General features: G+C 37.6%; 1 protein-coding gene and 1 long non-coding RNA gene across 4 annotated transcripts in view; one reads left to right on the plus strand and one right to left on the minus strand.

Annotated features, from left to right (window-relative positions):
- On the plus strand, positions 1-24,916 carry CD200 (CD200 molecule). 3 transcript variants are annotated; one of them, XM_090276481.1, is made up of 7 exons: positions 1-167; positions 10,966-11,047; positions 14,081-14,401; positions 16,723-16,995; positions 18,104-18,211; positions 20,302-20,344; positions 23,025-23,090. In XM_090276481.1, the coding sequence occupies exons 1-6, from the start codon at positions 156-158 to the stop codon at positions 20,319-20,321; spliced, it is 816 nt and encodes a 271-aa protein (XP_090132607.1). In that variant the 5' UTR covers positions 1-155; the 3' UTR covers positions 20,322-20,344; positions 23,025-23,090. The 3 variants fall into 3 exon arrangements, with proteins under 3 accessions (XP_090132607.1, XP_090132615.1, XP_090132598.1); XM_090276472.1 differs by having other exon boundaries at positions 2-167; positions 20,302-20,317; positions 23,025-24,916; XM_090276489.1 differs by lacking the exon at positions 20,302-20,344 and having other exon boundaries at positions 23,025-23,094.
- The window catches only part of LOC150021531 (uncharacterized), a 42,402-nt gene continuing 27,694 nt past the window's right edge, over positions 10,245-24,952 (minus strand). Inside the window, exons 2-3 of the long non-coding RNA XR_016511137.1 lie at positions 14,117-14,246; positions 10,245-11,145 (exon numbers count right to left, since the gene is read on the minus strand). This is a non-coding gene — a long non-coding RNA (uncharacterized LOC150021531). The remainder of the gene's footprint in view (positions 11,146-14,116; positions 14,247-24,952) is intronic.

Below are 24,952 nucleotides of genomic sequence, written 5' to 3' on the forward strand. Positions count from 1 at the left end.
AAGACGTGGGCAGGGAACAGGAGGTGGGCAGCAGCGTTGCTGGAGCTGCTGGCGGTCCAGCCTCCACTGGCAGAGCTCGAGGTGCACAGCCTAGTCCGGCGTGAGCTCCCCTGGGCTTTTCAGCTGAAGCTGGACACCCTGCTCGAGGAGCGAGGATGGAGAGGCGGGTGAGCGGGGCAGAGCGAGGGAAGGAGGGTGCTGGGTGGGCGATGTCGCACCGGTGGCCTGGGGTGGCGGCTGGCTGAGTGCGCCAGGCTGCTGCTCGCCCCATTCTGGTCTGAAGCTGTGTTTTCTGCCAGTGCTTTCTTCTTAGCGCTTAATCTTGCTGGGAAGTGAATTTTATCTTCCAAAGTGGCCTCCCATCCTCCTGACATTCTGCGTCTCTGTTTCAATGTCTTGAAAAAAGAGATGCCGCCAGGAGGGGCTTCGGAGATACTTCTCTCCAGATCATTGTCATTCGGGGAGTGGAACTGGACCTGGAAGCCCGGGTCTTCTGGGCAGACTGCCCCGAGGAAGTTCCCTCTTTCTAGCTGAAGGCTAGGAAAGCACATTTTATTTTAAACTGCCCTAAAGGGGGATTGCGGGTGCCTTTTGGCTCCGTGTTCACATCAACAGCCAGGGTGGGGCTGCAGAATTCAGGACTCTAGGAGAGCGCATTCCATCCTGGATCCTCTGGCCTCTTTCTCCATCCTCTAGGCCTTTGCTTGGGAAACCATAAAGGATCAGATAAATTTGGGTTAAAAGCCTGATGTCCTGGTATCTAGGAGAGACAGACATCTTGTGTATCCAGGATCTGTTTACATGGCATGAAATAAAGGGAAAGATTTTCACTTGCATTGGCATAATTGATTACAAAATAAAATAACAAATAATAAAAATTAAAATCTAAATACAAGTAATGCCTCAAGGCAATTTTTTTTTCATGTATATGTTATTGGCAAGACCACACAGCCAGTTATTTCAATGTCTTTCTTAACAAAGGAGAATGGAAGCCATCGAGCTGTTTAACTGCGTGTCAGATGCTCTTAATCTTAACAACTGTCCTTTTGGAAGAGGAATTATTACCTGATTCTATAAGTAAAGAAACAGGGAGAGAGGTTAATTTTTCCAAGTCCATCTGACTACATGTGGTGGGATCAGGATTTGGATCTAAGAATTCATAGGGGAAGAGGTATGAATAGGGGTAATGTATCTGCCCAGTGAGCAGCTGTCAGGCAAAACTCTGGCCTCCATGAAACCTGGTCCTCTTTGCAAGAGGTAGAAATGGACTTTCTTCATTTCCATTACTGTACTTTCTGTATATGATTTGAATAATAAATTTTTTAGCAACCTAACACATATTGGCATTTATTGTGTCTTAAGTAGTGTATTAAGTGCCTTAAATGCTTAATTCTTATAGCAACCCAGTGAAATAACACCATTTATTTATTTTTTACCCTCCTCAATATTAGCTGTTGTATTTTTTCAATTATAGTTGATATTCCATATTATTTTATATTAGTTTCAGGTGTACAGAATAGTAGGTTAGACATTTATATACCTTATAAAGTGATCCCTTTGATAAGTCTAGGACCCGCCTGGCACCATACATAGTTATTATAATATTATTGACTCTCTTCACTATGCTGTACTTTACATCCCTGTGTCTATTTTGTAACTGCCAATCTGTGCTTCTTAACCCCTTCACCTTTTTCACCCAGTTCCTCAACCCTCTCCCTTTGTCAACCATCAGTCTGTTCTGTGTATCTATGGGTCTGTTTCTATTTTGTTTGTTCATTTATTTTGTTCTTTAGATTCCATATGCAAATAAAATTATATGCTATTTGTCTTTCTTTGTCTGACTTATTTCACTTAGCATAATATCCTCCAGGTCCATCCATGCTATTGCTTCCATATTTTGGCTATTGTAAATAATGTTGCAATGAACATAGGGGTGCATATATTCTTTCAAATTAGTATTTTAGGTTTTTTCATATATATATATCCAGAAGTGGAATTGCTGGATCATAAGGCAGCTCCATTAAAAATTTTTTTTAACAGAAGCTTTGTATCATCTTCCACAGTCTCTTCACCAATCTTCATTTCCACCAACAGTGCCTGAAGGTTCCCTTTTCTCCATATTCTTGCCAAACACTTGTTGTTTATAGGTTTATTGATGGTAGCCATTCTGACATGTGTGAGGTGATATATCATTGCGGTTTTAATTTGTATTTCTTTGATAGTGACATTGAACATATTTTCATTTGTCTGTTGGGCATCTTTGGAGAAGTATCTATTCAGGTCCTCTGCCCACTTTTAAATTGGGTTGTTTGGTTTTTTTAGTGCTAAGTTGTATGAGTTCTTTATAAATTTTGGATGTTAACCCCTTATTCAATTATTGGTGAATATGTCCTCCCATTCAGTAAGTTGTCTTTTGGTTTTGTCGATGGTTTCTTTTGCAGAAACTTTTTAGTTTGATGTAGTCCCATCTATTTATTTTTTATTTTGTTTCTCTTGCTTGAGGAGATATGTCAGAAAAAATATTACTAAGAGCAGTGTCAGAGAGTTTACTGCCTATATTTTCTTCTAGGGGTTTTATTGTTTTAACTCTTATATTTAAGTTTCTAATCCATTTTGAGTTTATTCTTGTGTATGGTGCAAGAAGGTGGTCTAATTTCACTTCTTTGCATGTATTTATTTAACTTTCCCAACACCATTTGTTAAATAGACTGTCGTTATCTCATTGTATATTCTTGCCTTCTGTGTCATGTATTAATTGACCATATAAATGTGGTTTATTTCTGGGCTTTTCATTCTGTTCCATTGATCTATATGTCCGTTTTTAGGCTAGTACCATGCTGTTTTGATTACTATAGCCTTGTAGTATATTGATATCAGGTAGCATGATATCTCAAACTTTGTTCTTTCTCATGATTGCTGTGACTATTCAGGGTCATTTGTAGTTCCATATAAAGTTTTGGGTTATTTGTTTGAGTTCTGTGAAATGCCATTGGTATTTTGATAGGAATTATGATGAATCTATAGATTTTCAATGCAATTATAAATGAGAATATTTTCTTAATTTCCCTTTCTGATAGTTCATTATTGCTGCTTAAAAATGCAAATGATTTATTCATATTAATTTTGTATTCTGCCTCTGTATTAAATTCATTTATCTGTTCTAGTGGTCTTCTGGTGGAATCTTTAGGGATCTCTACATAATAGTATTATGTCTACAAATAATGAGAGTTTTACTTCTTTCCAATTTGGATAGTCTTTATTTTTCTTATCTGATTGCTGTGGCTAGATCTTCCAATGTTATGTTGAATAAAAGTGGTGAAAGTGGACAACCTTGTTTTGATCCTGATCTTAAGGAAAATGCTTTTAGCTTTCCCCTATTGACTATGATGTTACCTCTGGGTTGCCATATAAGGCCTTTATTATGTTGAAGTATGGGCCCTCTAGTTCCACTTTGCTGAGAGTTTTAATTATAAATGTATGATAGATTGTGTCAAATGCTTTTTCTGCATCTATTGAAATAATTATATGATCTTATCCTTTTCTTTGTTTCATGTTAATTGATTTGCAAATGTTGAACCTACCTTACATCCCAGGAATAAATACCACTTGATCATGGTGTATGATCTTTTCAATATATTGTTGAAATTGGTTTGCTAATGTTGTTTGTAATAGATTTTATTCATTTATTTTTAGAGAGATGGGAAGGGAGGGAGAAAGAGGGAGAGAAACATAAATGTGAGAGAGAAACATTGATCAGTTGCCTCCTGCATGTGCCCCAAGTTGGGGCTGAACCCATAACCTAGGTATGTGCTCTGATCAGAAATTGAACCAGTAACCCTGTGTTTTGTGGGATGACACTCAACCAACTGAGCCACACCAGTCAGGGCTATAGGTCTTATTTTCTTATTCATTTAAGCTACCCTATGTTTTTTGATTGGAGCATTTAATCCATTTACATTTAATGTAATTGTTAATAGGTATATATTGATTGCTATTTTATTATTCATAACTATGTTCCTCTTTTTTTCTTTTCTGTCTTCTTTTTATAAAGTCCCTATAACATTTCTTGTAATACTGGTTTGTTGGTGATGAACTCCTTTAGATTTTTTTTTTTTGTCTGGGAAGCTCTTTATTTCTCCTTCAACTTTAAATGATACCCTTGTTAGGTAGAGTAGTCTTGGTTACAGGTTTTTTCTTTTCATCACTTTGAATATTATGCCAATCTCTTCTGGCCTGAAAAGTTTCTGTTAAGAAACCAGCTGACAGTCTTTTGGAACCTCACTTGTAAGTAACTCACTTTTCTCTTGCTATTTTTAAGATTCTGTCTTTGTCTTTAACATTTGCCATTTTAATTATAATAATCTTGTTGTGGGCCTCTTTGGAGTCATCTTGTTTGGGACTTTCCGTGCTTACTGTACTTGTATATCTATTTCTTTCATCAGTTTAGGAAAATTTACAGTTATTATTTCTTTTTAATAGGTTCTCAATCTCTATCACTCTCCTTATCTAGTATTCATATGGTAAAAATATTGTTGTGCTTGATGTTGTCCCCAAAGTCCCGTAAACTATCTTTATTTATTTTAAATTAATTAATTAATTAGATTAGTGTTTTTCTTTTTCTTTTTTTTAAATTTAAGTATATTTTATTGATTATGTAGTTACAGTAGTCCCATTTTTTCCCCTTTGCTCCCCTCTGCCCAGTACCTCCTTTCCCTCCACAATCCCATGCTCCTTAGTTCATATCCATAGGTCATGTATATAAGTTCTTTGGCTTCACTCTTTCCTGTATTATTCTTAACTACCCCCTGCCTATTTTGTACCTACCAATTATGCTTCTTAAATCCTCCACTTTTTCCCCATTTATCCCCCTCCCCCATCCCAGTTGATAACCCTCCAAATTATCCTCACACCTATGATTCTATTTGTATTCTGGTTTGCTTAGTTGGATTTTGTTTTTATTTTTTAGATTCAGTTGCTGTTAATTGTGTTTGTTGTCATTTTGATGTTCATAATTTTGATCTTTTTTTCTTAAGAAGTCCCTTTGACATTTCATATAATGATAGCTTGGTGATGATGAACTCCTTTAGCTTTACCTTGCCTGGGAGGCACTTTATCTGCCCTTCCGTTCTATATGATAGCTTTGCTAGATAGAGTAATCTTGGTTGTAAGTCTTTGCTTTTCATCACATTGAATACTTCTTGCCAGTCCCTTCTTGCCTGCAAAGTTTCTTTTGAGAAATTAGTTGATAGTGATATAGGCACCCCTTTGTAGGTAACTCTCTACTTTTCTCTTGCTGCTTTAAGATTCTCTCTTTATCTTGAACCTTTGACATTTTAATTATGATGTGTCTTGGTGTGGTCCTTTTTGGGTGTAGCTTGTTTGAGACTCTCTGTGCTTCCTGGACTTGTATGTCTATTTCCTTCACCAAATTTGGGGAGTTTTTTTATTTTTTTCATTATTTTCTCACATAAGTTTTCAATTTTGTGCTCTTCTTCTTCTCCTTCTGGCACCCCTGTGGTTCAGATGTTGGCATGTTTATAGTTGTCCCAGAGGTTCCTAAGCCTCTCCTCATTCTTCTCCATTCTTGTTTCCTCGTTCTCTACTGGTTGACTGTTTTTTTCTTCTTTATGTTCCAAATCATTGATCTGAACCATGGTTTCCCTCCCTTCAGCATTGGTTTTATGTGGATTTTTCTCCGTTTCATTTAGCATAGCCTTCACTTCTTCCCTTATTCATTTGCCGTACTCAAGCATATCTGTCAAGCCTGTGAGCTTCTTTATCACCAATGTTTTGAACTATGTCTGTTAGGTTGGCTATCTCCTCACCTGTTAGGTTGGCTATCTCTTCGTCTCTTAGTTCTCCCACTGGAACCTTGATCTGTTCCCCCTTTGGGGCCACATTTCTTTGTCTCATCTTGTCAGGCTCCTGTGTTCATGTGTCTCTGTGCCTTAGGTAGTGCTGTCACTCCTGTTACATTGTAAGGGGCGGAATTTTAGGTATTTGCCAGTAGAGGGCGACCCATTTCACCATGTTGTGGCACTGTATGTGGGGGAGGGGTCTGAGAGGGAACAATGCCACTTGCTCAGCACCTGTCCCTTTTCCAGGCACTTCTTCCACTTCTGTATGGGACTGGTGCCTCTCTAGCTGTTGCCCTGGCCCTTGTTCCCAGAGTAGGTGGATCTGCAGTTGTTCTAGGACTATGGGAGCCCTTTAAACAAGTGGACTCTGCTGAGAGACCAGCAGTTTCTTCCTCCACCCCAACCCCCAGTGCTTTGCAAAGTCAAAAGCAATGAGGCTTTATTTTGCCCGGTGCTGGGACCATGATCTGTGTGATTTGGTCTGGTGCTGGGAGCGCTCCCCAGGTGCCCCTCCTGACTTTTAAAACATGTGACTGAGCTTTCTGCTGGCCTGGTGCTGCCGCTGCTATCCTGCCACCACACCACGTCCTCTCTGCCCTGGTTCTTCCCCTCCTACCTGTCTGGATGAGTATTTTTTGTTGGACTTCCATGCAGCTTGGTTTTCTAGAACTTCTGGTCGTCTCTAGTTTTGAGGTAGTTGTAGTCCTTCTTAGTTGTGGATGGAGACCCAGTGTGTCTGTCTAGGCCTCCATCTTGGCCGAAGTCTATCTTTTTTTTTTTTATTTTTTGTTGGTCTGAAAGGGTCTTTTCTGTTACCTTGTCTTCCAAATCACTGATTTAGTCTTCTGCTTTATCTATTCTGTGATTGATTCTTTCTAGTGTATTCTTCATTTCTGTTATTATAGTCTTCATTTCACTGGTTCTTTTTCATGATTTATATGTTCTTTGTTCATGCTTACTATATCTATGTTGAAGTTCTCACTAAATTCCTTGAGCATCCTTCACAACCAGTGTTTTGAACTCTTTATTTAGTAGTTTGCCTCCATTTCATTTAGTTATTTTTTAAAAAATTAATTAATTAATTTAGTTTTAGAGAGAGGGGAAGGGATGTAGAAAGAGAAGGAGAGAAATATCAATGTGTGGTTGCCTCTTGCATGCCCCAACTGGGGATCTGGCCCACAACCTAGGCATGTGCCCTGACTGGGAATCAAACTGGTGACCCTTTGGTTTGCAAGATGGTGTCAGTTCACTGAGTCACACCAGCTAGAGCTCATTTAGTTCTTTTTCTGAAAAATTTTCCTATTCTTTTATTTGGGACATGTTTTTTTGTTTTCCTATTTTGGCTGCTTTTCTGTGTTTGTTGCTATATATTAGGTAGATCTGTTACATCTCCCATTCTTAGTAGGGTGACCTTATATAGCAGGTGTCCTGTGGGGTTCAGTGTTGCAGTCTTCTTAATCACCTGAGACTGGTGCTCCAGGAGTATTCCTTCTGTGGGTTGTATGTGCCCTGTTGTAGTTGAGCCTTGATTGCTTGGTATGTAAGTACACATGATTGACCCTCAGACTGACTGTCTATGAGGATTAACTAGCAATGTAGCATATGAGATGCTGTGTGGGGCCTGACCTCATGGAGCAAGATTTGTCCCAATAGGGTTTGGTTCCTGATGAGACTATCCTTTGGATGTGCCACTTGGTGAGCTAATTGGGTGGTGCTCTGTTGTAGTCTGAAGACATCCACTGGGTGTGTTGATGCTGGGGCTTCTTGAGGGGTTGGGCTCTAGTTCAGGTCAATGTCAGGCTCTGTCCTAACCAGCTGGGCTACCTGTTTGGAGCTACAAAACACTATCCACTTGATAGCTGTCTGTGCCAGACCTGTGTGTGTGGGAGAGGCCATGCTGTGAACTTAGGCTGCCACCAGTACTGAGCAAAAGGCCCAAGGCAGTCTAAGACTTGCTACCACCTGCTGTTTGCCCTAAGGCTTAGCTGCTGAAAGAGCCTCACGAGGTATGCAAATTGCTGAGGCAGGTTCTCAGGGAGTTACCAGGGTGGTGTGAGTGATGTTCACCAGGTTAATATGGATTCTGATTTGTTGCCAGTGCTGAGCTTGAGGCTACTCAACAAAAGCCAACAGCTGCCTGGGGCCCCGCAGTGGGGTGGGGTCTCAGAGAGTTGTCAGAATGGAACTAGTGGAGTTTACCAGGACAATATAGAATCAGGTTTGGTCAACATAGGGACAATGACCGTCATCCCTCCAACCCTCACCATGAAGCCATACAACTCACTTTCTTCCTGTAGTTCTCTGGCATTTCCCAAGCTTGACCAGACATAGAGAGTTTTTTAGCTCTCTAGTTTTGGTAGTGCCCAAAGAGCCCCCAATGATGCATGCATTGGGTGGTGAAGGGGGTATGAAATAGTCATCACTGTAGAGCTAGTGGAGTTTACCAGGCCAATGCAGAATGGGGTTTGGCTGTATGTGGGGAGGGCTCAATAAAGGAAAGATGGAGCCTGTTGACTGTGTGGGAGGAATGTTCAATAGAGACTGTGGTTGGTGTCCTTCTAGCCCACATTCTGAAGCCACACAACTCAGTTTCTCTCTATGTCTCTTGCAATGTCCACCTCCCAGAACCCCCTCATCACTGTCCCTCTGCTGGAGGCCAAGGTGAGTGTTTGTGACTGAGACTTTTGTGTGCAGGCCCTATAAGAGAATGGCCTGGGTTTCTAGCAGCCTTCTATCTCACCCAGATGGAGGGAATCTCTGCTGATTTTCACAACCAGATATCATGTGGTCTTCTCTTCTTGACACTGGTGTTTTGTTCTGGGGGCCCCTATGTGTGGCTGAGACCGCTTGTACCTCAGGGGGACCTCTGCAGCTAAGATATCCCTCTGGATTCTCAACTACTACACTTGGGTGTGGAGTCAGCCTGTTTGTTTGTTTTTTTATCTGTGCCCCTCCTACCAGTCTCAGCATGGCTTCTTCTTTATATTCTTAGTTTTATGACTTCTGTTCAGCTAGTCTTCGGATGGTTCTCTGGGTTTACTGTTCTATAATTTAGTTGTAATTTCGGTGTGGTCATGGAAGGAGGCAAGTATAGCATCCTCTGACTCTGCCATCTTAACCAGAACCTCAACATCAACATTTATTTAGTGATTATCTGTCAGTCACTATTCTAGGAATTCTATATATACTACATCATTTAATCTCTTTACTATTATTTTTCTTGCATCTTATGCAGGTAAAAGCATTTCCCCTAGTTCACACATCTAGTATTTCTGCTAGCCTCAACTCAAGTCAGCCAGAGTAAATATGCATAGATTTAATAGCAAGGCTTTCCTTCTAACTTCCTTTGCCTCTATTACTGTGTCTTTGTTTCTTAAATGTCACTGGCTCCCACTTTACACATCTTGTGTTATAGTGTGTGTCTGCTTTCTCTCTGGTCATAAATCACAGATTTACTATGAAAGTCAATCCGTTCTGTATTTCTCATCACAACCTTTGCTAAAATTTGGATTTCCGCATGCAAGAGTATCATGATGTTTTTTTTAAATCTGGTGAGGAATTAAAATGTCAAAGAAGATTTTTAGTTTCAGAGACCAAAATTTTTAAATAGCAAGAGCTTAAGCATTTAAGTTTTTAAAAGCCTAAATACTAAAAGACCAAGAAAGAGTTCCAGAAAGAGTTAATGGGAAGAATGGAGGGTGATGGGAAGAACCAGCTTTTCTGACCCTAGAGGAAATAAATATTTTTCAGTCTGGAAGAGCAAAGAAGGACTGACTAAATTCTAGGCTCAGACACCAGTTTGTGTCCTGAAAGGAGGCCCTGTGTTCATCCCCCTGGAGTAGGGAATTCAGGAGGATGGTAAATAGAACTTACAGATAGGTGTGGAAATCTAAGAACAGAAAGCACCTTTGCCTTGCTTTCCTGAAGGGGCACAGGTGGAAATTATGGGAGAGACTTACCTACCCATCATGGCAAGGAAACAGAGGTGGATAGATACATAGGATTGTAGGCAGAGAGGCTTGTGAAGTTTCCCTTTGCCTAGCACAGGAAGAATCTAGGAGCAGGGAAGCAGGAGAACATGTGAGAGAGTGAGAGAGAACACTGTGTAAACACAAGATTTAATTGCACAGACCAATGACCCTGATAACTTAAGGGGAACAGAGCAGCCTTAGGGAATGCCAGCATGGACAGATATTTGTTGCCAAGGATTAGTATCCCCCCAGGAATATAGATGAGATGCCAGAGATTGGGACAATAATGAAGTGTTGGGTTTGCAGGCACTAAATTGACAGAGATAATGTGACAGTGGCTGAAACTAAGTCTCTACCTTTAATTGGAATGGCAACATGAAGTTCAGTTTAAGAAAAATACAGAAAAATGCGTATTTCTTACTTTTATTATAGAAAAACCTAGAACTAGAGAAAAATGTAAGGAAGAGTTACATTTCTTACCCGTATCCCTGATAACGAACACAGACAAGTGAACAGATCCATGGGACATTGAGCTGTGCACATTCTACCCACATTTTATAGCAAAATGATACCCAGAATAACATTCCCTTAAATATCAACATGATTTGTAAAAAACCAAGGATTTATGCTCAGGCACACAAAAATAAAGCAATGAAGAAACATATAAAGCAATTACAGGTTTTTAAAAGGTACAATTTATATAAAATTTGTAGTCACTTGTTACTAAGAAGTCATTCCCCTGAGTTACATTTGTAATATTAACAAATGTGGATTATTTTGGAAGTGAATACTCTCTAACATAGGAGCATCTGTGTATTTATAGCAGTTTGTTTTTCCCAGAGAGCCTATGCCGTTAGGATTTTGCTCTTGACCATGGTGGCTTGAGGAGCAAGGCCTCAAATTGCTAGGGACTGACATAATGAAGGAGCCACAAAACTGTCCTTCCCTTTCCGTATCCTGAGCACACTCTGTTATTTCTTTCATTTATAGTTTCTGGTTCTGTTTCCTCAAAACCAAAGTTTTCTGGTAGTTTAATCTTCAGCTGCAGCATTCCCTGAGATAGTGATGAAACTGAAGCTTCCTTAGCTTTGTCCACATCCAAATGCCCATATTTGTACTTTGCTCTCTGTCTTCAGGTGTTCGAGAGGTCCTTCTGTCATCTGTCTACCAACAGACTGATTTGGTTCTTGGCAGCAGTGATGCTATGCAGGGCACAAGGTAAAGATACTCAATTCCCCTGCATGGAGTCCAAGAAACCTGACTTCTGGAGTGGAGATGTTTGGCCACTGTTGTTTCTGCTGTTCTGGTTCATTTGCCTGTATGAATTATTTAAACATATAATTTGATTGGAGGAGTGGGATTGTTTTTTTCTGATTTCCAAAACATATTTGTTTTCAAAGTGAAAGAAGACTTTGCTATTTAGACACTGTTTCTGTAGATAAAACTAGGCATGGAGAATTCTAAATTAAGATTTTTTTTTATGTATTGAATCAAATAACTTTTGACACAATAATTACCAATGTTTATAAAGATATGGGAATGCTTGGGGGAGTATGAATGAATATAACCTTTGGGAAGGTGATCTGGCAGTAAGCCTTAAAACTGGGTGTGCCTCTCTTTTACAGAAAAATATAGAAAAGAATGAAATGTAGAGGTTACACAGGCTCACATAGTATGTTATAAAAAACATGCCTGTGCTGTTCACTTATCCGCTGCATTTTCTGGTTGTGCCAGACCTTTCTCCTCTATTCCATTGAAGGTCACCCACCCCTTGCTTTGCTGCTGGTCTTTTACCACCTTCTGTGTGACATTGAGCTCATTAACCTTCATAGGTGAAGGAAAGACAGACTTTGTATCACCTGCAAAACAGTATTTACCAACTGACTGTGGGGTTCTAAATAAAATTCTATATAAGCAGTAAAGAATTGCAAATTTTCCAGCAAATGGTTTCTTTATATAAAATTAAAGAGAAAAGTCACACAAGAAGTTAAAACTCTAGCTTTGATCCCTTTCTACTCTCCATTCTATAATAAAAGCAGCAATTTCTTCAAATCTCTGATTTGCAGAATCTCAAACTTTTAGGCAACCCCAATACCAACAACAAGTATTGTCCTCAGACCTTTTCACTACCAAGAGCTCATCTCACAAAAACTGGACTCATGCAACACTCGGATTCCAATTGTATTTGTTGCTATGTCTATTTTTTTATGCCTGATGTTGAGGGGTTGTTAAGAGAATATTGTTTGTTTGTGCTTACTTCTTTTTTTCTAATTACACTAGATAACATTTTCTCTGTATTGTTAGTCTTAAAACAACAGACTATGGTGTTTTTCATTAAGTCTAAATTTTGGGTACTGTTTCTTTAATCTGTGCTTTTATCTTTATTAATGAACTCCTTTTGAGGGAGTTAGGGGTGGGGGATGTTTGAATTTCTGTGTGTATTCATTTTTCAGTCTCTCTTGTTATCTAATAAATGTTGTTAGGATTAAATATTTCTCTCTGAGAACTGCTTTATCAATTTCTACAGACTTTAACATATTATGTTCTCAATGTCATTTATACTAATTTATAATTCTTGCTGTGACTTCTAGTGTAATTAGTTAAAAGAAACATGTAAATTTTTAATTTTGTTGCATTGTACCCAGTGTTCAGGGTCATAGGATCGTACATATTTTTGTGTCCTATTTCAAATTCAATTTTGGGGAATATCTCACATGTTTTGGACAAGATTGTATATTCCCTTTTGGGTAAAAGGTTTTAAAAATACCCTATTTATAAATAATTTGTTTTTCAGATCTTCTATGTTTTCATATTTGACTTCATTGCTTTACTTATTTTTTAATATATGAAAGTAAAAATTCTGAGAGAACTATGGAAATCTCCCATTATGATTATGGATTTCTAATTTTTTTTGTAGTTCTATTAGCTTTTTATATATTTTTGAGTTATTTTTTAGGTGCATAGAGACTTATGATTAATATATCTTATTTTAGATTATTCCTTTTATTACTTAAAAAAAAAGTCCCTTACAGTGTTTTTGTCTTCCAATTTCCATTTCTTTTTAAAGGGATTGACTGGGGGGAGAGGAGGAGGAGGGGTGGGCATGGCAGGGGAGCGCAAGGGGGAGTGGATTGGGACAACTGTGATTGAACAACGATAAAATAAAACATAATTAAAAATATGTCTAATTGAACTTATTTTGAAACATTTCAGAGCTTTGAATTTTTCTTTAATTCCTTCCATATCTCTATTCTTTTGTGCTGCATTCTGGAAGAATTTCATGACCCGGTCTTTCTGCATACTCATTTACTCTTCAGTGATATCCATTCTGCTAAGTCAACCAATCTGTTAAGATTTTATATTTCTATTTTCTACATCTCTAATTTTTACTCCAATGCTGGCTTCCTTTTACACATTTATTTTTGTCCAAGTATTTATTTATTTTTGAAATATTTCTTCGTTGGGTATGAACGTTTGAATGTGTAAAATTTTTATTATTCCTTTTTCATTGTGCTAGCCTTCTCAAGTGTTTGGTTATTTGTTATTATATTGAGGTTCCCATTGAATAACCTGTCTTATCAATAAGAGTAGCCAGCATTGGATGGGGAAGAAATTATTGCCATGCCATATATTCTGCACTGCATTCAGTACGACTGGGGGACTGTGTAGACTGCCATTTGTTATCAACGTTCCCTGCTACTATCAGCCTTCTGGAACATTGTACTGTGTATCTCTCTAACTTATGTTCCTATATTCACTCTTGTTTCCTAGAGGCAGACACCACTATTACTGCCCCTTCCTTTGAAATGTGTGTGTGTAGAATGTATATGGCTGTTACATCTTCTTTATTCAAACTAATCCCTCTGCCTATTGTACATTGGCTCTTCCCTGCTCCTGACTTCTACCTATCTGGGCATCAACTCACTTGGTACTGCTTCTATCTTTTCTGACATTTTCTACCTTCAACCTTATTCCACCTACTTTCCAGCATACAGATATTCTTCACACAATTTTTGTCATTGAGAATTTGACTTCTTGTTTTTCTACTCTGCTACTTTTAAAGATGGAAAAAACATATTTGAAGTTAAATTTCTTTAGCAATACATAAATATAAATAAATGTTTTCTTTGCATTTTCTTTATCTTTTCTATATTTGACTTTGATCATGCATTGTTTTTAGTCAGAAAAACATGTATTTATGTATGAATTAAAATTTAAAATAAAATGTTTTTTATGATTCCATGATGAAAGTGGTGACCCAAGACGAAAGAGAGCAACTGAACACACCTGCTTCCTTACGATGCTTTCTGGAAACTTCCCAGGAGGTCTTGATTGTGACATGGCAGAAAATCAAGGCTGTAAGCCCAGAAAACATGGTCACCTTCAGCAATGAACATGGCGTTGTGGTCCAGCCTCCCTATAAGAATAAGATGAACATAACTGAGCTGGGACTTCGGAACTCAACCATTACTTTCTGGAATACTACTCTGGAGGATGAGGGGTGTTACAAGTGCCTCTTCAATACCTTCGGTGCCGGGAAGATCTCAGGAATAGCCTGCCTCACTCTCTTTGGTGAGAATCTCTGAGAATACTTGTTCTCTGACTAGAAATGTTATTTTCAAGAATGTTTGGAACATGGTGGTAGTACCTAATTTTTCAGGGTCCTAACCCCAGAAAGGCTTATTAGAAGACTCTTAGCCTTTCGTGTTTACTGTAACTGTGGCTATGGTTACTGGAGAGTTCATGGGGCTACACTGAATCTCTGCCTGTAGTTATCCTTGCTTCAAGAAATCCTCTTGTCAGCAGGAGCAAATTAAGGACAACAGTAAAGACAAGTTCTGCATAAGCAGTGATGGGATGCAGACCTGGCTTTCACATTAGCAATCATGTGACCATAGAAGAGTCCTGCACGAAAGTTAATTTATTTGCACAGAAAGTGTGATATAGATTAACTATAGTGTCTGTAATAGCTTTAATACTTCTGGGTTTATGATCAGAGCCAGATAGGGCTAACCTGGAGCCAGCTATGGTGGTCCCTCTCATTTTGTTTCAGTGTGGCTCTCTTAGGATTGATAACGGGACCTGCAGCACAGGCTCTTCATACCTGATGTCAACTAGAAATTTAACTGGGTAGTAAAAATGTTTTTAAAAATCTAAGAGGCTTAGTTTGACGAGATTGCTTTTCTCTTAACTGACACATAGCTGATTTCAAGAATTGAGAAGTAGGAATGAGGGGTAACTTGGGAGCATGACACACTTGGTGGTGGTTTTAGGAGGGAAAAGACACACTTAGACTTTATTAGGAATGTTATGTGAGAGTTTGAGCACACCAGATATATTGGATATAGGAGAAGAGGAAGCTAGGTAGATAAGAATGCAACAGGGGGATGACAAGCAGATAAAAACACAAGGGAGGAAACACAACTCTCTTTCACCTCTTTGACTATAATGAATCCTCTCTGCAGGGTCTTGCATCAGCCCTTCTTCATATCTACTTCTTTCATTCTCTCTGGCTCCCTCAATCTCTCTCTCTCTTCTCTCTTCTCTCTCTCTCCAATCCTCCCTCCCGCTATCATTCCTTTCTTTTTTCTTCTTCCCTTCACTTCTGCATCCTTTTCTTCCTCCTCTCCTCCCTTCCTCCTATCTCATTTTTCTTCTTTCTCCTTCTTGTGTCATATGTTTCTCATTTCTGTTCCTTTTCCTTTTTCCTTTGTTCATTTTTCTCTCTTCCTGCTGTTCCCTCCTTTACTCATAATCTTTTTATTAATTTTTGCCTGAAAATCAGACTCCTCTGAGTCTTCCAGCTAGTAATATTGTTGTTCTTTTCTACACTGAGCCTTTCTAGACACACCTAGCTTTTATCTGTCATTTTTTGCATACCAGAGAGCCCTATCATCTGGTCTGGCCACATCAACCATAATCATCTTTCTTCACATTCATTTCTCTTTCCTAGTGCTCATTGTGTTAGTGACCTTGGTGCTCTTTGGACAGAGCCACAGTCCTCACAGCCCTATTTCTTCCAGCCCACTGCCACCCATTTTCCTCTTGAACTTCTAAATACAGAACAGTTTTTAATTTAGCACTGCCTTCTAATTATCTTGTGGGCTATAAAGCCAACCACAGGAAGATAGGTCTGCATTTTGTTCAACAGAGATAAACTGTATTCCAATGACAATGAACTCATTAGTCAAGGGACTTTTTAAAAGGGGATGGGATAAAACTGGCCTAAAAATAATGTCCTCTTCCCATAAGCTAGTTATTTTTTTCTTAACTTCATTAAGGTGATCTCCAAGGTTCTTCAACTGTCATTCTGTGATTTTCTGGTTATTGACTATGATTCATAATTTTCATTTTGTGTAGATACTACAAACAGGGATTTTCCAAGTTATTCTGTACAACTTATTTACTGATTCAGCTCCAAGAAGAAAACTGTTATCATTAAGCAGCAGTCCCTCTATGGGCTCTGTGCTCTGAAACTGCCCTAGTGCTTCTGAGATGCGCAGGCTCCTTGTATGGAGGTGTTCATTGGTGGTCATTGTCAAACTATTTGTGAATGATACCCAGAAAAAGGCAGGGATGCTGCATTGCCCATGGAAAAGGAGAACAGAATAACTGGGTTCTGGACTATTTGAGAGAGAAGACATCCTTTGTCCATTCAGCTAATTCACCTACAAACTGCAGTGAGGACTTCTTTTTTTTTGTCACAGGGCTATACTAGGCCAGTCCCCATCTTGCAGATGAGAGAATTAGACACAGGAAGAACTTAGAAGGCCTCAGTTGGGATTGGATATGCTCCCTTATCTTTCTCACCTTCATTCTGCTATCTTTCTTAGGAGAGTGCAAAACTCAGACCAGGTGCTTAACTGATATCTTTTTTTTCTTTTTTGTCCCAGTGCAGCCCACAGTATCCCTTCACTATAAATTCTCTGAAGACCACCTAAATATCACTTGCTCTGCCAATGCCCGCCCAGCCCCTGTGATCTCCTGGAAGGTCTCTGGGTCAGGAATGGACAACAGTACTGAGATTATATCACACCCCAATGGGACCACATCTGTCACCAGCGTCCTCCAGGTCAAAGACCCCAAGAGTCAAGTGGGGAAGGAGGTGATCTGCCAGGTGCTGCACCTGGGGACTGTGACCAACTTCAGGAAGACTGTGAACAAAGGTAAGAGAAGGTGGACAAAGATTTCTGTGGTCACACCTATCTACACACATCTGGAAGGTGGGGAATGCTCTATAGAACCTCTCAGCCTCTTAGCAAAGGAGCTGATAGAGGAGAAAATGGATTAAGTAGGAAAAGAAAAACAGAGTTGAGGAAGACAATGAAGCCAATGTTATTTTAGTAAATGTGGCATAGTGCCCACATACCAAATGCTGAGATCCATTCATTCATTTATTTTCCATGTTAACATGTTACGGAGTGTTGTGTGGCAGGCTTTGCAACAGTGAACAAGACTCAGAGAGCATCTAGTCTACTGGAAAATACTGAAGTGGCTAAGAAATTATAAAACTGCATGTTAAATGCTTTCATAAGAAAGCTATAGTGTAGCCCTTGCCAAGTAGCTCAGTTGGTTACAGCATTGTCCCAATACCCCAAGGTCGTGGGTTTGATCCACTGGTCATGACACATGCAAGAACAACCAATGAATGCATAAATAAGTGGAACAACAAATTGATATTTCTCTCTCTCCCTCTTCTTCTCTCTCTAAATAAATTTAAAAAATTTTTTTTAAAGCTACAGTACAGCAAATTGCCTGAAAAACAATAACCTAAAAACAAATGAGATTCCTTTTCCAAGAATGCCAAAATTTTTCCCTTTATATTTCTCTATATTTTCCAAAACTTCCTCTGTAAGCATATTACTTTAATGGACAGGTATGGCAAAGAGACCTCTGAACAAGCTTTGGTTCTCCCACTTACTATGCTGACTTTAGGTTTAACTTCTTTGAACCTAAGGTTTTTTGTTTTTTTTTTAATATTAGATAATAATGATAATACCTAACTCTCGAGCAATTTTGAGGATTAAATGAGATAATACATTCAAAGCTCTTATTACATAGTACTACATAAAACATGTTAGCTATTATTATCTGAATGTTTTTAAAATAATATGTCATAAATATAGATATCAATATGCATACATTTAAAAATAATTTCCATTGAAAGCTTAACTCCAGTAAAAACTCAACACAACCATTGCTTTACCCTTTTTTTCCCTCAGTAGCTTCCTTTTATGACTTTGTTTTTCCTCTTTTTCCCTTCAATATTTACAGGCTTTTGGTTTTCTGTTCCACTACTGTTAAGTATTGTCTCCCTGGTAATTCTTCTGATCTTAATTTCAATCTTACTATACTGGAAACGTCGCAGGACCCAAGATAGAGGTGAGTCATTATAGGAAATATAAAGAAGGAAACATGATTTTTAACCCTTTGAGTGCCATACGTAATTCAAAATTTGGATCAACATGAGAAAAAATTATATCAATTTGTAACCTGAGGTACCAAAAAAGAGAACAAAACATAAAATACGAATTATTCCATTGTTATTTACATTTATAGCCATCGAAAAAAGAGTCGCTGGGAGTGACGCTGGCACTTTTGGGAAACTTTGTCAATGTCACTCACAGTGACATTGGCACTCAAAGGGTTAAAGACAATTTGGGAGTCACATGAAGATGTAAATAAGGGGATGGCAACAGTGAGTTTTGTTTGCTGCTTCCAAAATACATAACTGTTAATGGTATTTTGAAACAACATTTAGCATCATTTTCTTGCAGTTGGACATTTGACTTGCTGAGATTGTTTTAAGGCTAATTGTTTTGTAAATTGAGAGTAAGGGCTGAGGAGAAGAAATATGGAAAACATTTTATGATGACTATGAAATCATATGATGACAAAACCAGAGAAAGGAGTTTGGCACCCATGCTTTGTTCTTTCTATCCACGAATGAGAGTAACCAACTCCTCTCTTTTAATAGCATTCGACAGGCCAGCTATTCCATTTAAGAGATTGTGAAGTTGTCTGATGTGATCCATAATTCAGTAGTACTTTCTGTGTTATACTCTCACTATGTCTCAGACATTATAAGCAACATCTGGGTGATTTACACTTATAATAACTGTGTTATGTCATTCTTCCCTTACAGATTATAAATCCCTCTCCATTTCCTCCAGTATCTATCTCAGAGTTTTATGGATACCAAGTGCTCAATAAACAGTCATTAAAATAGTTAATGAATGAATTAAAGGATAGAAGGGTAGATTTTCAAACTGATTTAAAAATTTCCCTTTTCTTATTGTAATTTCAGTACATCATAAATGCCAAGTCTAAAACATTGTGAAACATTATAAAACTAGAGATGCTGTAGAACAGGAGGAGTCAGCTAGAGAGAGAATTAAGTTTCTTTATTTTGTTTATTAAAGTCAATGCACTTTGCTATTTATGTTGAGCGGGATGGGAATTTCCTAAGATGGAGGAGTGATATGGGAGTTCTTTTCATCTCAGATGGCTGAAAGTGAAGAAAAATACATTGGCTTTGAGTGTTATTTTAGATGTCAGTTAAAAATCTCACTCAAATGCAACCTTTTTTTTTTCCTTTTCATTTTATGTCTCATAGACTAATATCGTTCAGGTTCTAGGTTTTTTGTACACTCAATTTTGCATAAAACCTTTACAAATAACAGATTAATTCTTGTGGTTATATAAGAAAGAGCAACAGATCTTGTTGTGTCAGTTACCCCTTCGCAGAGTAGGTAAAACTATTTGTTCTGTCAGAGAGAGGAGATTGCAGACCAACTGATCTTATTGTACATAAATGTAAGCCTATAGACCCCGTGAGCAATTTGCAGAATGTCAAAAGCAAAAGGTTCTCCTTTATCCAGACATTTTACTTTTCCAATTAGGAACTGGAACCCAGAGAGGAAAGTTGACATTGGTTCCTAAGGTCACATGGCTAATAGTTTACAAGAGGTTCAGGACTCCCTGGTCTCTTGACCGCTACCAGGATGTTCTTCCAGTCAAGGAGCCCTGGAGTCCTGAATTGAAAGGCGCTGTTATTTTCAATTATACTTACTTCACTGTGTGCTTGCTGTTACTGCTGTATTCTTTTGGAAAGTTTAACCCTTTGAGTGCCAAGCATAATTTGAAATTTGGATCAACATGAGAAAACATTACACCAATATATAACCTGAGGTACCAAAAAGGAGAACAAAACATAAAATATGAATTATTTCATTGTTATTTACATTTATAGCCATCGAAAAAAGAGTTGCTGGGAGCAACGCTGGCACTTTTGGGAAAACCTGTCAGTGTCGCTCACAGCGATGTTGGCACTCAAAGGGTTAAGCGGAAAAGTACTAATGTATTATAGAATTATATACTTGAAAGCTATTTTATTAACCAATGTCAACTCAATAATTTAATTTAAAAACTATGAATTGTTTATTTTTGCAATTTTCTATGTTGTATTTTAGACTACAGTGACTGCAGGTAATTGAAACCGTGGAAAGCAAAACTGTGAGTAAGGGTGGATTGACTACTGTAAACAACCAAATCTGCATTGAATCTTGCAAGTGCTAGGATTGCCATTTACTAATGATGTCTTCATTATATAACACCAATTCAATTAATTACACTAAATGTTCAGTGGCATATTTTGAGTGACTGGATTTTTTGGCTGGTTTCAAAAATTTAAACAGCCAGATCACTTGATCCTATCTATTTAAATAGCTAGTAAAACCAGTTGTTTATGCAGGAGACTTACATGTTCAAGGCTAAGAAAATACTGGTTTAAGACCAAAATTTAAGTTGCACCAAGTTGGAAGAAGGGGAAGAAAATCATTTTTATTTCTTCAAGTAACAAATTCTGATTGTCAATTTTTGAAAAAAGGAAATAGTCCTACTACATTTGCTTTCCACCTTTCCTTCCTTTTACTTTTGGTTATTTCCTCTCTCTCTCTCTCTCTCTCTTTCATTTCCTGAAAACTCAAAACTTTTGAATGGGCAGGGAAAATGTCACCAAGATTCTTGACCTGACATGAAAAATGGTAATGTAATAGAAATAAAAAAAAGAGACTGAGAGTGTGTGTGTGTGTGTGTGTGTGTGCATGAGCACATATGTGTTCAGTTTATGGGGAGAGGAGAGGAGAGATTAATTAGTTCTTGAACTTACTGAATGTGAGTAGACCAAGAATAATCTCCATGGAGCTGCTCTGCAGGAAGACAAATCTGGTAGGAAAGGAAAGTTTGTGAAGTTTCAACTTTTTGTTAGATAAATGACCAAAAAAAGCTTATTTTAGATCAAAATTACTTATTGGCTGCTCACAAAAGCATAAGTAAATTAATAGTTTTTAGATAGAGGCACAATCAATCTCTAATAAATACTGTTATTTTTATGGTTAGACTTCCTTTACTTTTCTTGTGGTTCTATATAATGCCAAAGAGTATGATTTTGATTTTTTTTCATAGTAAATCTGTGAAGGAAGGTGTGATGAATTAAAGGCAATTTCTCTTCGCACCATTCCTGATAGTTACTTCTCATGAGACTGCAACAGTAAGATAATAAGTTAATAGGTCTTCAAAGAACTTTTTTTTTTCTTTTATGAATCAAGTCTTTTATCACTGAAATAGAAAGTGGGGAAAATTAAAATTTCCCAGGGAAATTTTCCACCATTCTCTAATAGTAATTTCTATTAAAACCAAATTGTCATAAATTTGTCCCTTCCACATCAACTACAACCAAGTTAAGTTGGGGTTGAGAATAGTCTTTTATTGCTCATTAGTCAACTCCAAAATGATTACATGCTTCTCAGAAACAAAAACTTCACTTTGGGGCAGATCAGCATAGACTATCACCTAATTTTTAGAAATTTTTATTTTGAGTTGCAGTTTTCTTTTGTTTTATTGAGTTAAGGCTGAACTAGAAAACAGTAGAAAATTTAGACAATCATGTAAAATACATGTTCCAAATTTCACTTTTTCTTCAAGAATATAGCTATTTCATGTAAAAGTGTTTTCTTTTTCTACCCTCATTATCTGTGTAATTACCTTGATTTCTTTCACTTTACTTCAAAATAACCTAACCTGTAAGTGGGCTCTTTGCAATGATAACAATGGCAATGTTAGTAAAACACTGCATCCTGGGCAGGTTCATGTTACTTTCTCCTATTTTAAGCTTAGTACTATGTCAAATAACAGAGATGATTAATAAACAGTTTGTAATGGTGAAATTGGTGATTAGTTGGAAGGATTATATAAAGAAAATTTGTTTCCAAGAAATATATAAGAACCTTTGCTTTGCTAAATAATTGTACTTAGGCTTTCCAGATGAAAGTTGGATGAGTGGTAATTCTCATCTCTACCCCAATTTCTTCATAGTTCCAGGAAGAAGAAATGTAATGTGTTCATGAGAAAAGTATTAAGTAACCTTTATTGAACTTCTAAGTCAGAATTTCTGGGATAAATCTTGCCTTCCAAGGCCTATTTTTCTATAAAATGTTACCCTTGAATGGGTTGCAAATGCCACTGATCATGTAAAAATTTCATGATATAATCTGGTCACAAAGTTACTGGCTAACAGACCTTTGACCTTGGGCATTCTTGCCTGAGCTGTTGTGTGTCCTGTGCCACAGACATGGCACACTGGAAATATTGGCAAAGTTCAAACATAGAGAACTTGGCAGAGTTTCGCAGGAAATACTTAAAATTACACAGACTGAGAAACAGCACCAAGATAAATTCCAGGTCTTTTACTTCACTGTCTGCATGTTGTATGGAGGCCCACATCCTCCCAGTTTCTATGCTAGCAAGCCAATTGTTCTTGAAAGGGTCTCCATTTGTCTGCTTCGTGACCATTCTTAACCTGATGTCCAGCAGGTTAGTATCTACAGAAAACAAAGCTCAAGGTCTTATAAATAAAATACATACAGATCATTTGGAATTCTTGGACATGTTTTTACTTGTAGTCTTAAGTGATTCTGTAAACCTTTATTTCCTAGAATTACCTATTTTTGAAAGAGAGTCACATTCCCTTAATATCACATTGCATCAAGCATGTCTAATTCTTTATCTTTGCTGATGAAATCTGCACAAGGAGAATTCTATGTTTTTGACCCTTCTATTACTTATCTTTTTAAAATCTATTATGATAGAAATTATAAGTGTGCAAAGTTAATATCTTGGTCTTTCTTTTATTCAGAGCCCTAGAAGAGTCACAGAACCCTGAAAATTATTCACTGGTCTACTTGAATCTGACACAGGAAGAAAGCAGGAGAAAAGAGGTCATTCTCCAGGAACCTATGAGAGCAAAAGAGGTGGAAGTAAAAGGCCTAAGAATTTTAAGACTTTCTACTGCCATCTAAGCTACCCAGTGCTTGTGTGAGTTCCAAGAGGAAGTCATTTTACCTCTCAGGTCTGTTGTAGGAATTGATTTTGTAAAGCAGTGCAGTGTTGTCCTGTTGAATGGATGCTGGACTTAGAACCAGGAGCCACAGCTTGAGACTGACTTTGGCTGAGACTGGCGACAACCCTGTTAGTCACAGTATTCAATGAACTTCCACTATGGATCCAGAAAATGAAGGAGTTGGACCAGATCATTTGCCATTCTGCTCTAAAAACTGATGTAATTCCAGGAAAAAGGGAAAAGACATGAAAAAGAGAGATAAAAAAGAAGTTGGGAACGTTAAGGACCAAAGAACATTTCTGAGATTACCTTTCGCTTTTCTGTGGCGGTTCCATCTCTTCTCTTATTGTCCTTAGGTTCGTGAGTCTGTTTCCTTGTCACTTGGTGTCTACCCTACTACCTGCTTACTGCTTTAATAGCTGCGCTCTCTAGAACCCTTGGTTTCACTGCTATTCTTTGTGTATTTCTGTGACATTTACCACAATGAAAATGGGACTAAATTTATTGTGAAATAACATTGGCAACCTTAACTTTACTTACCTATTTTTATAGCAGAATAAATATTGTTAGTCTTAGACAGCAGTTCACATTTGTTTAAAAAAAAAAAAAAAGCATGCATTCTTTGTCCATTTGTCTCATAATATGACCTGACCCTATTTTAGTCATTCTACATGCAGACTAGTGTAATGAAAATATATTATAAAAACAGGCATTGTGGGGGTTTCCTAAATAGCAGTCGGCCAGTTCAAATGCTTGGTTTCTCCTGTCTTCTTTTCCCATGAGTTCACTTTTCCCAGTAGCTGAGGAAGCATGTATGGGTATACAGTTCCCTGTGTCCTAAATATATTGTTTTAATTAGTGGAACAATTTTTGAACTCTTTAATAATAATAAGACCAAATTAGTGATTTTTTTCTAGTATCTTTTGCTTTCTTGTCTCTATCCAGTGACCTAGAAACTAAAACTTAAGTTGTTTTCACTGTTGGATTGGGTATTTATATATTTAGTAATCTTTTCAGATGTTATTTAATTCTGTATTATTTCTTACATTTGTATAAGATATTAAATTAAAAGTGTCAACTCCAAATATTTGTTTTTGATATTCTATTGGGAAATGTGGTAAATATGAATATTAATGATAATCCTTGTGTTTTCCCTTGATGTGTGAAACCCCCCCCATCCTCTAAAGATTCCCTTGACATTTCTGATAATTCACAAAGTCACAAATCAGATGTCTCTGATATCAGTGGAAGCTCCTTCAAGTTGGTGCCTGTGTCTTTTCAACATCACCGGGTCAATTTTGGAGAATATCATTATATGTGAGCTTTTGTTTTTACTTTTAGATACCAACTTTTGCAAACTAATTACCACATACAATTTTGAATTTAGTAAGAATTACTACCCTGCCTCTGGTTTTGCAATATTTCTCATATCTCAGCTACCACATCAGGCAGGACTACATAAAGGAGCAATTGTCAAATATTTAGGTCTCAAGACCCCTTTACATGCTTAAAAACATTATTAAAGACCCCAAAGAGTTTTTGTGAAGTGAATTATGTCTGTTGATATTTACCATATCTGAAATTAAAACTGATAAAGTTTAAAAACAAAAATGTACAAGCCCACATTCTATTAGCTGTCAGAGTGACGTCAACATCACAAGTCATATAGCTTCTGGAAAACTCCACAGCACAGAATGAGAGTAAAAAATGTAAATAATGTACTG

Source organism: Furipterus horrens, unplaced genomic scaffold (genome assembly GCF_987537825.1).
Source record: "Furipterus horrens unplaced genomic scaffold, mFurHor1.1.pri manual_scaffold_1, whole genome shotgun sequence".
Lineage (NCBI taxonomy): Eukaryota > Metazoa > Chordata > Mammalia > Chiroptera > Furipteridae > Furipterus > Furipterus horrens.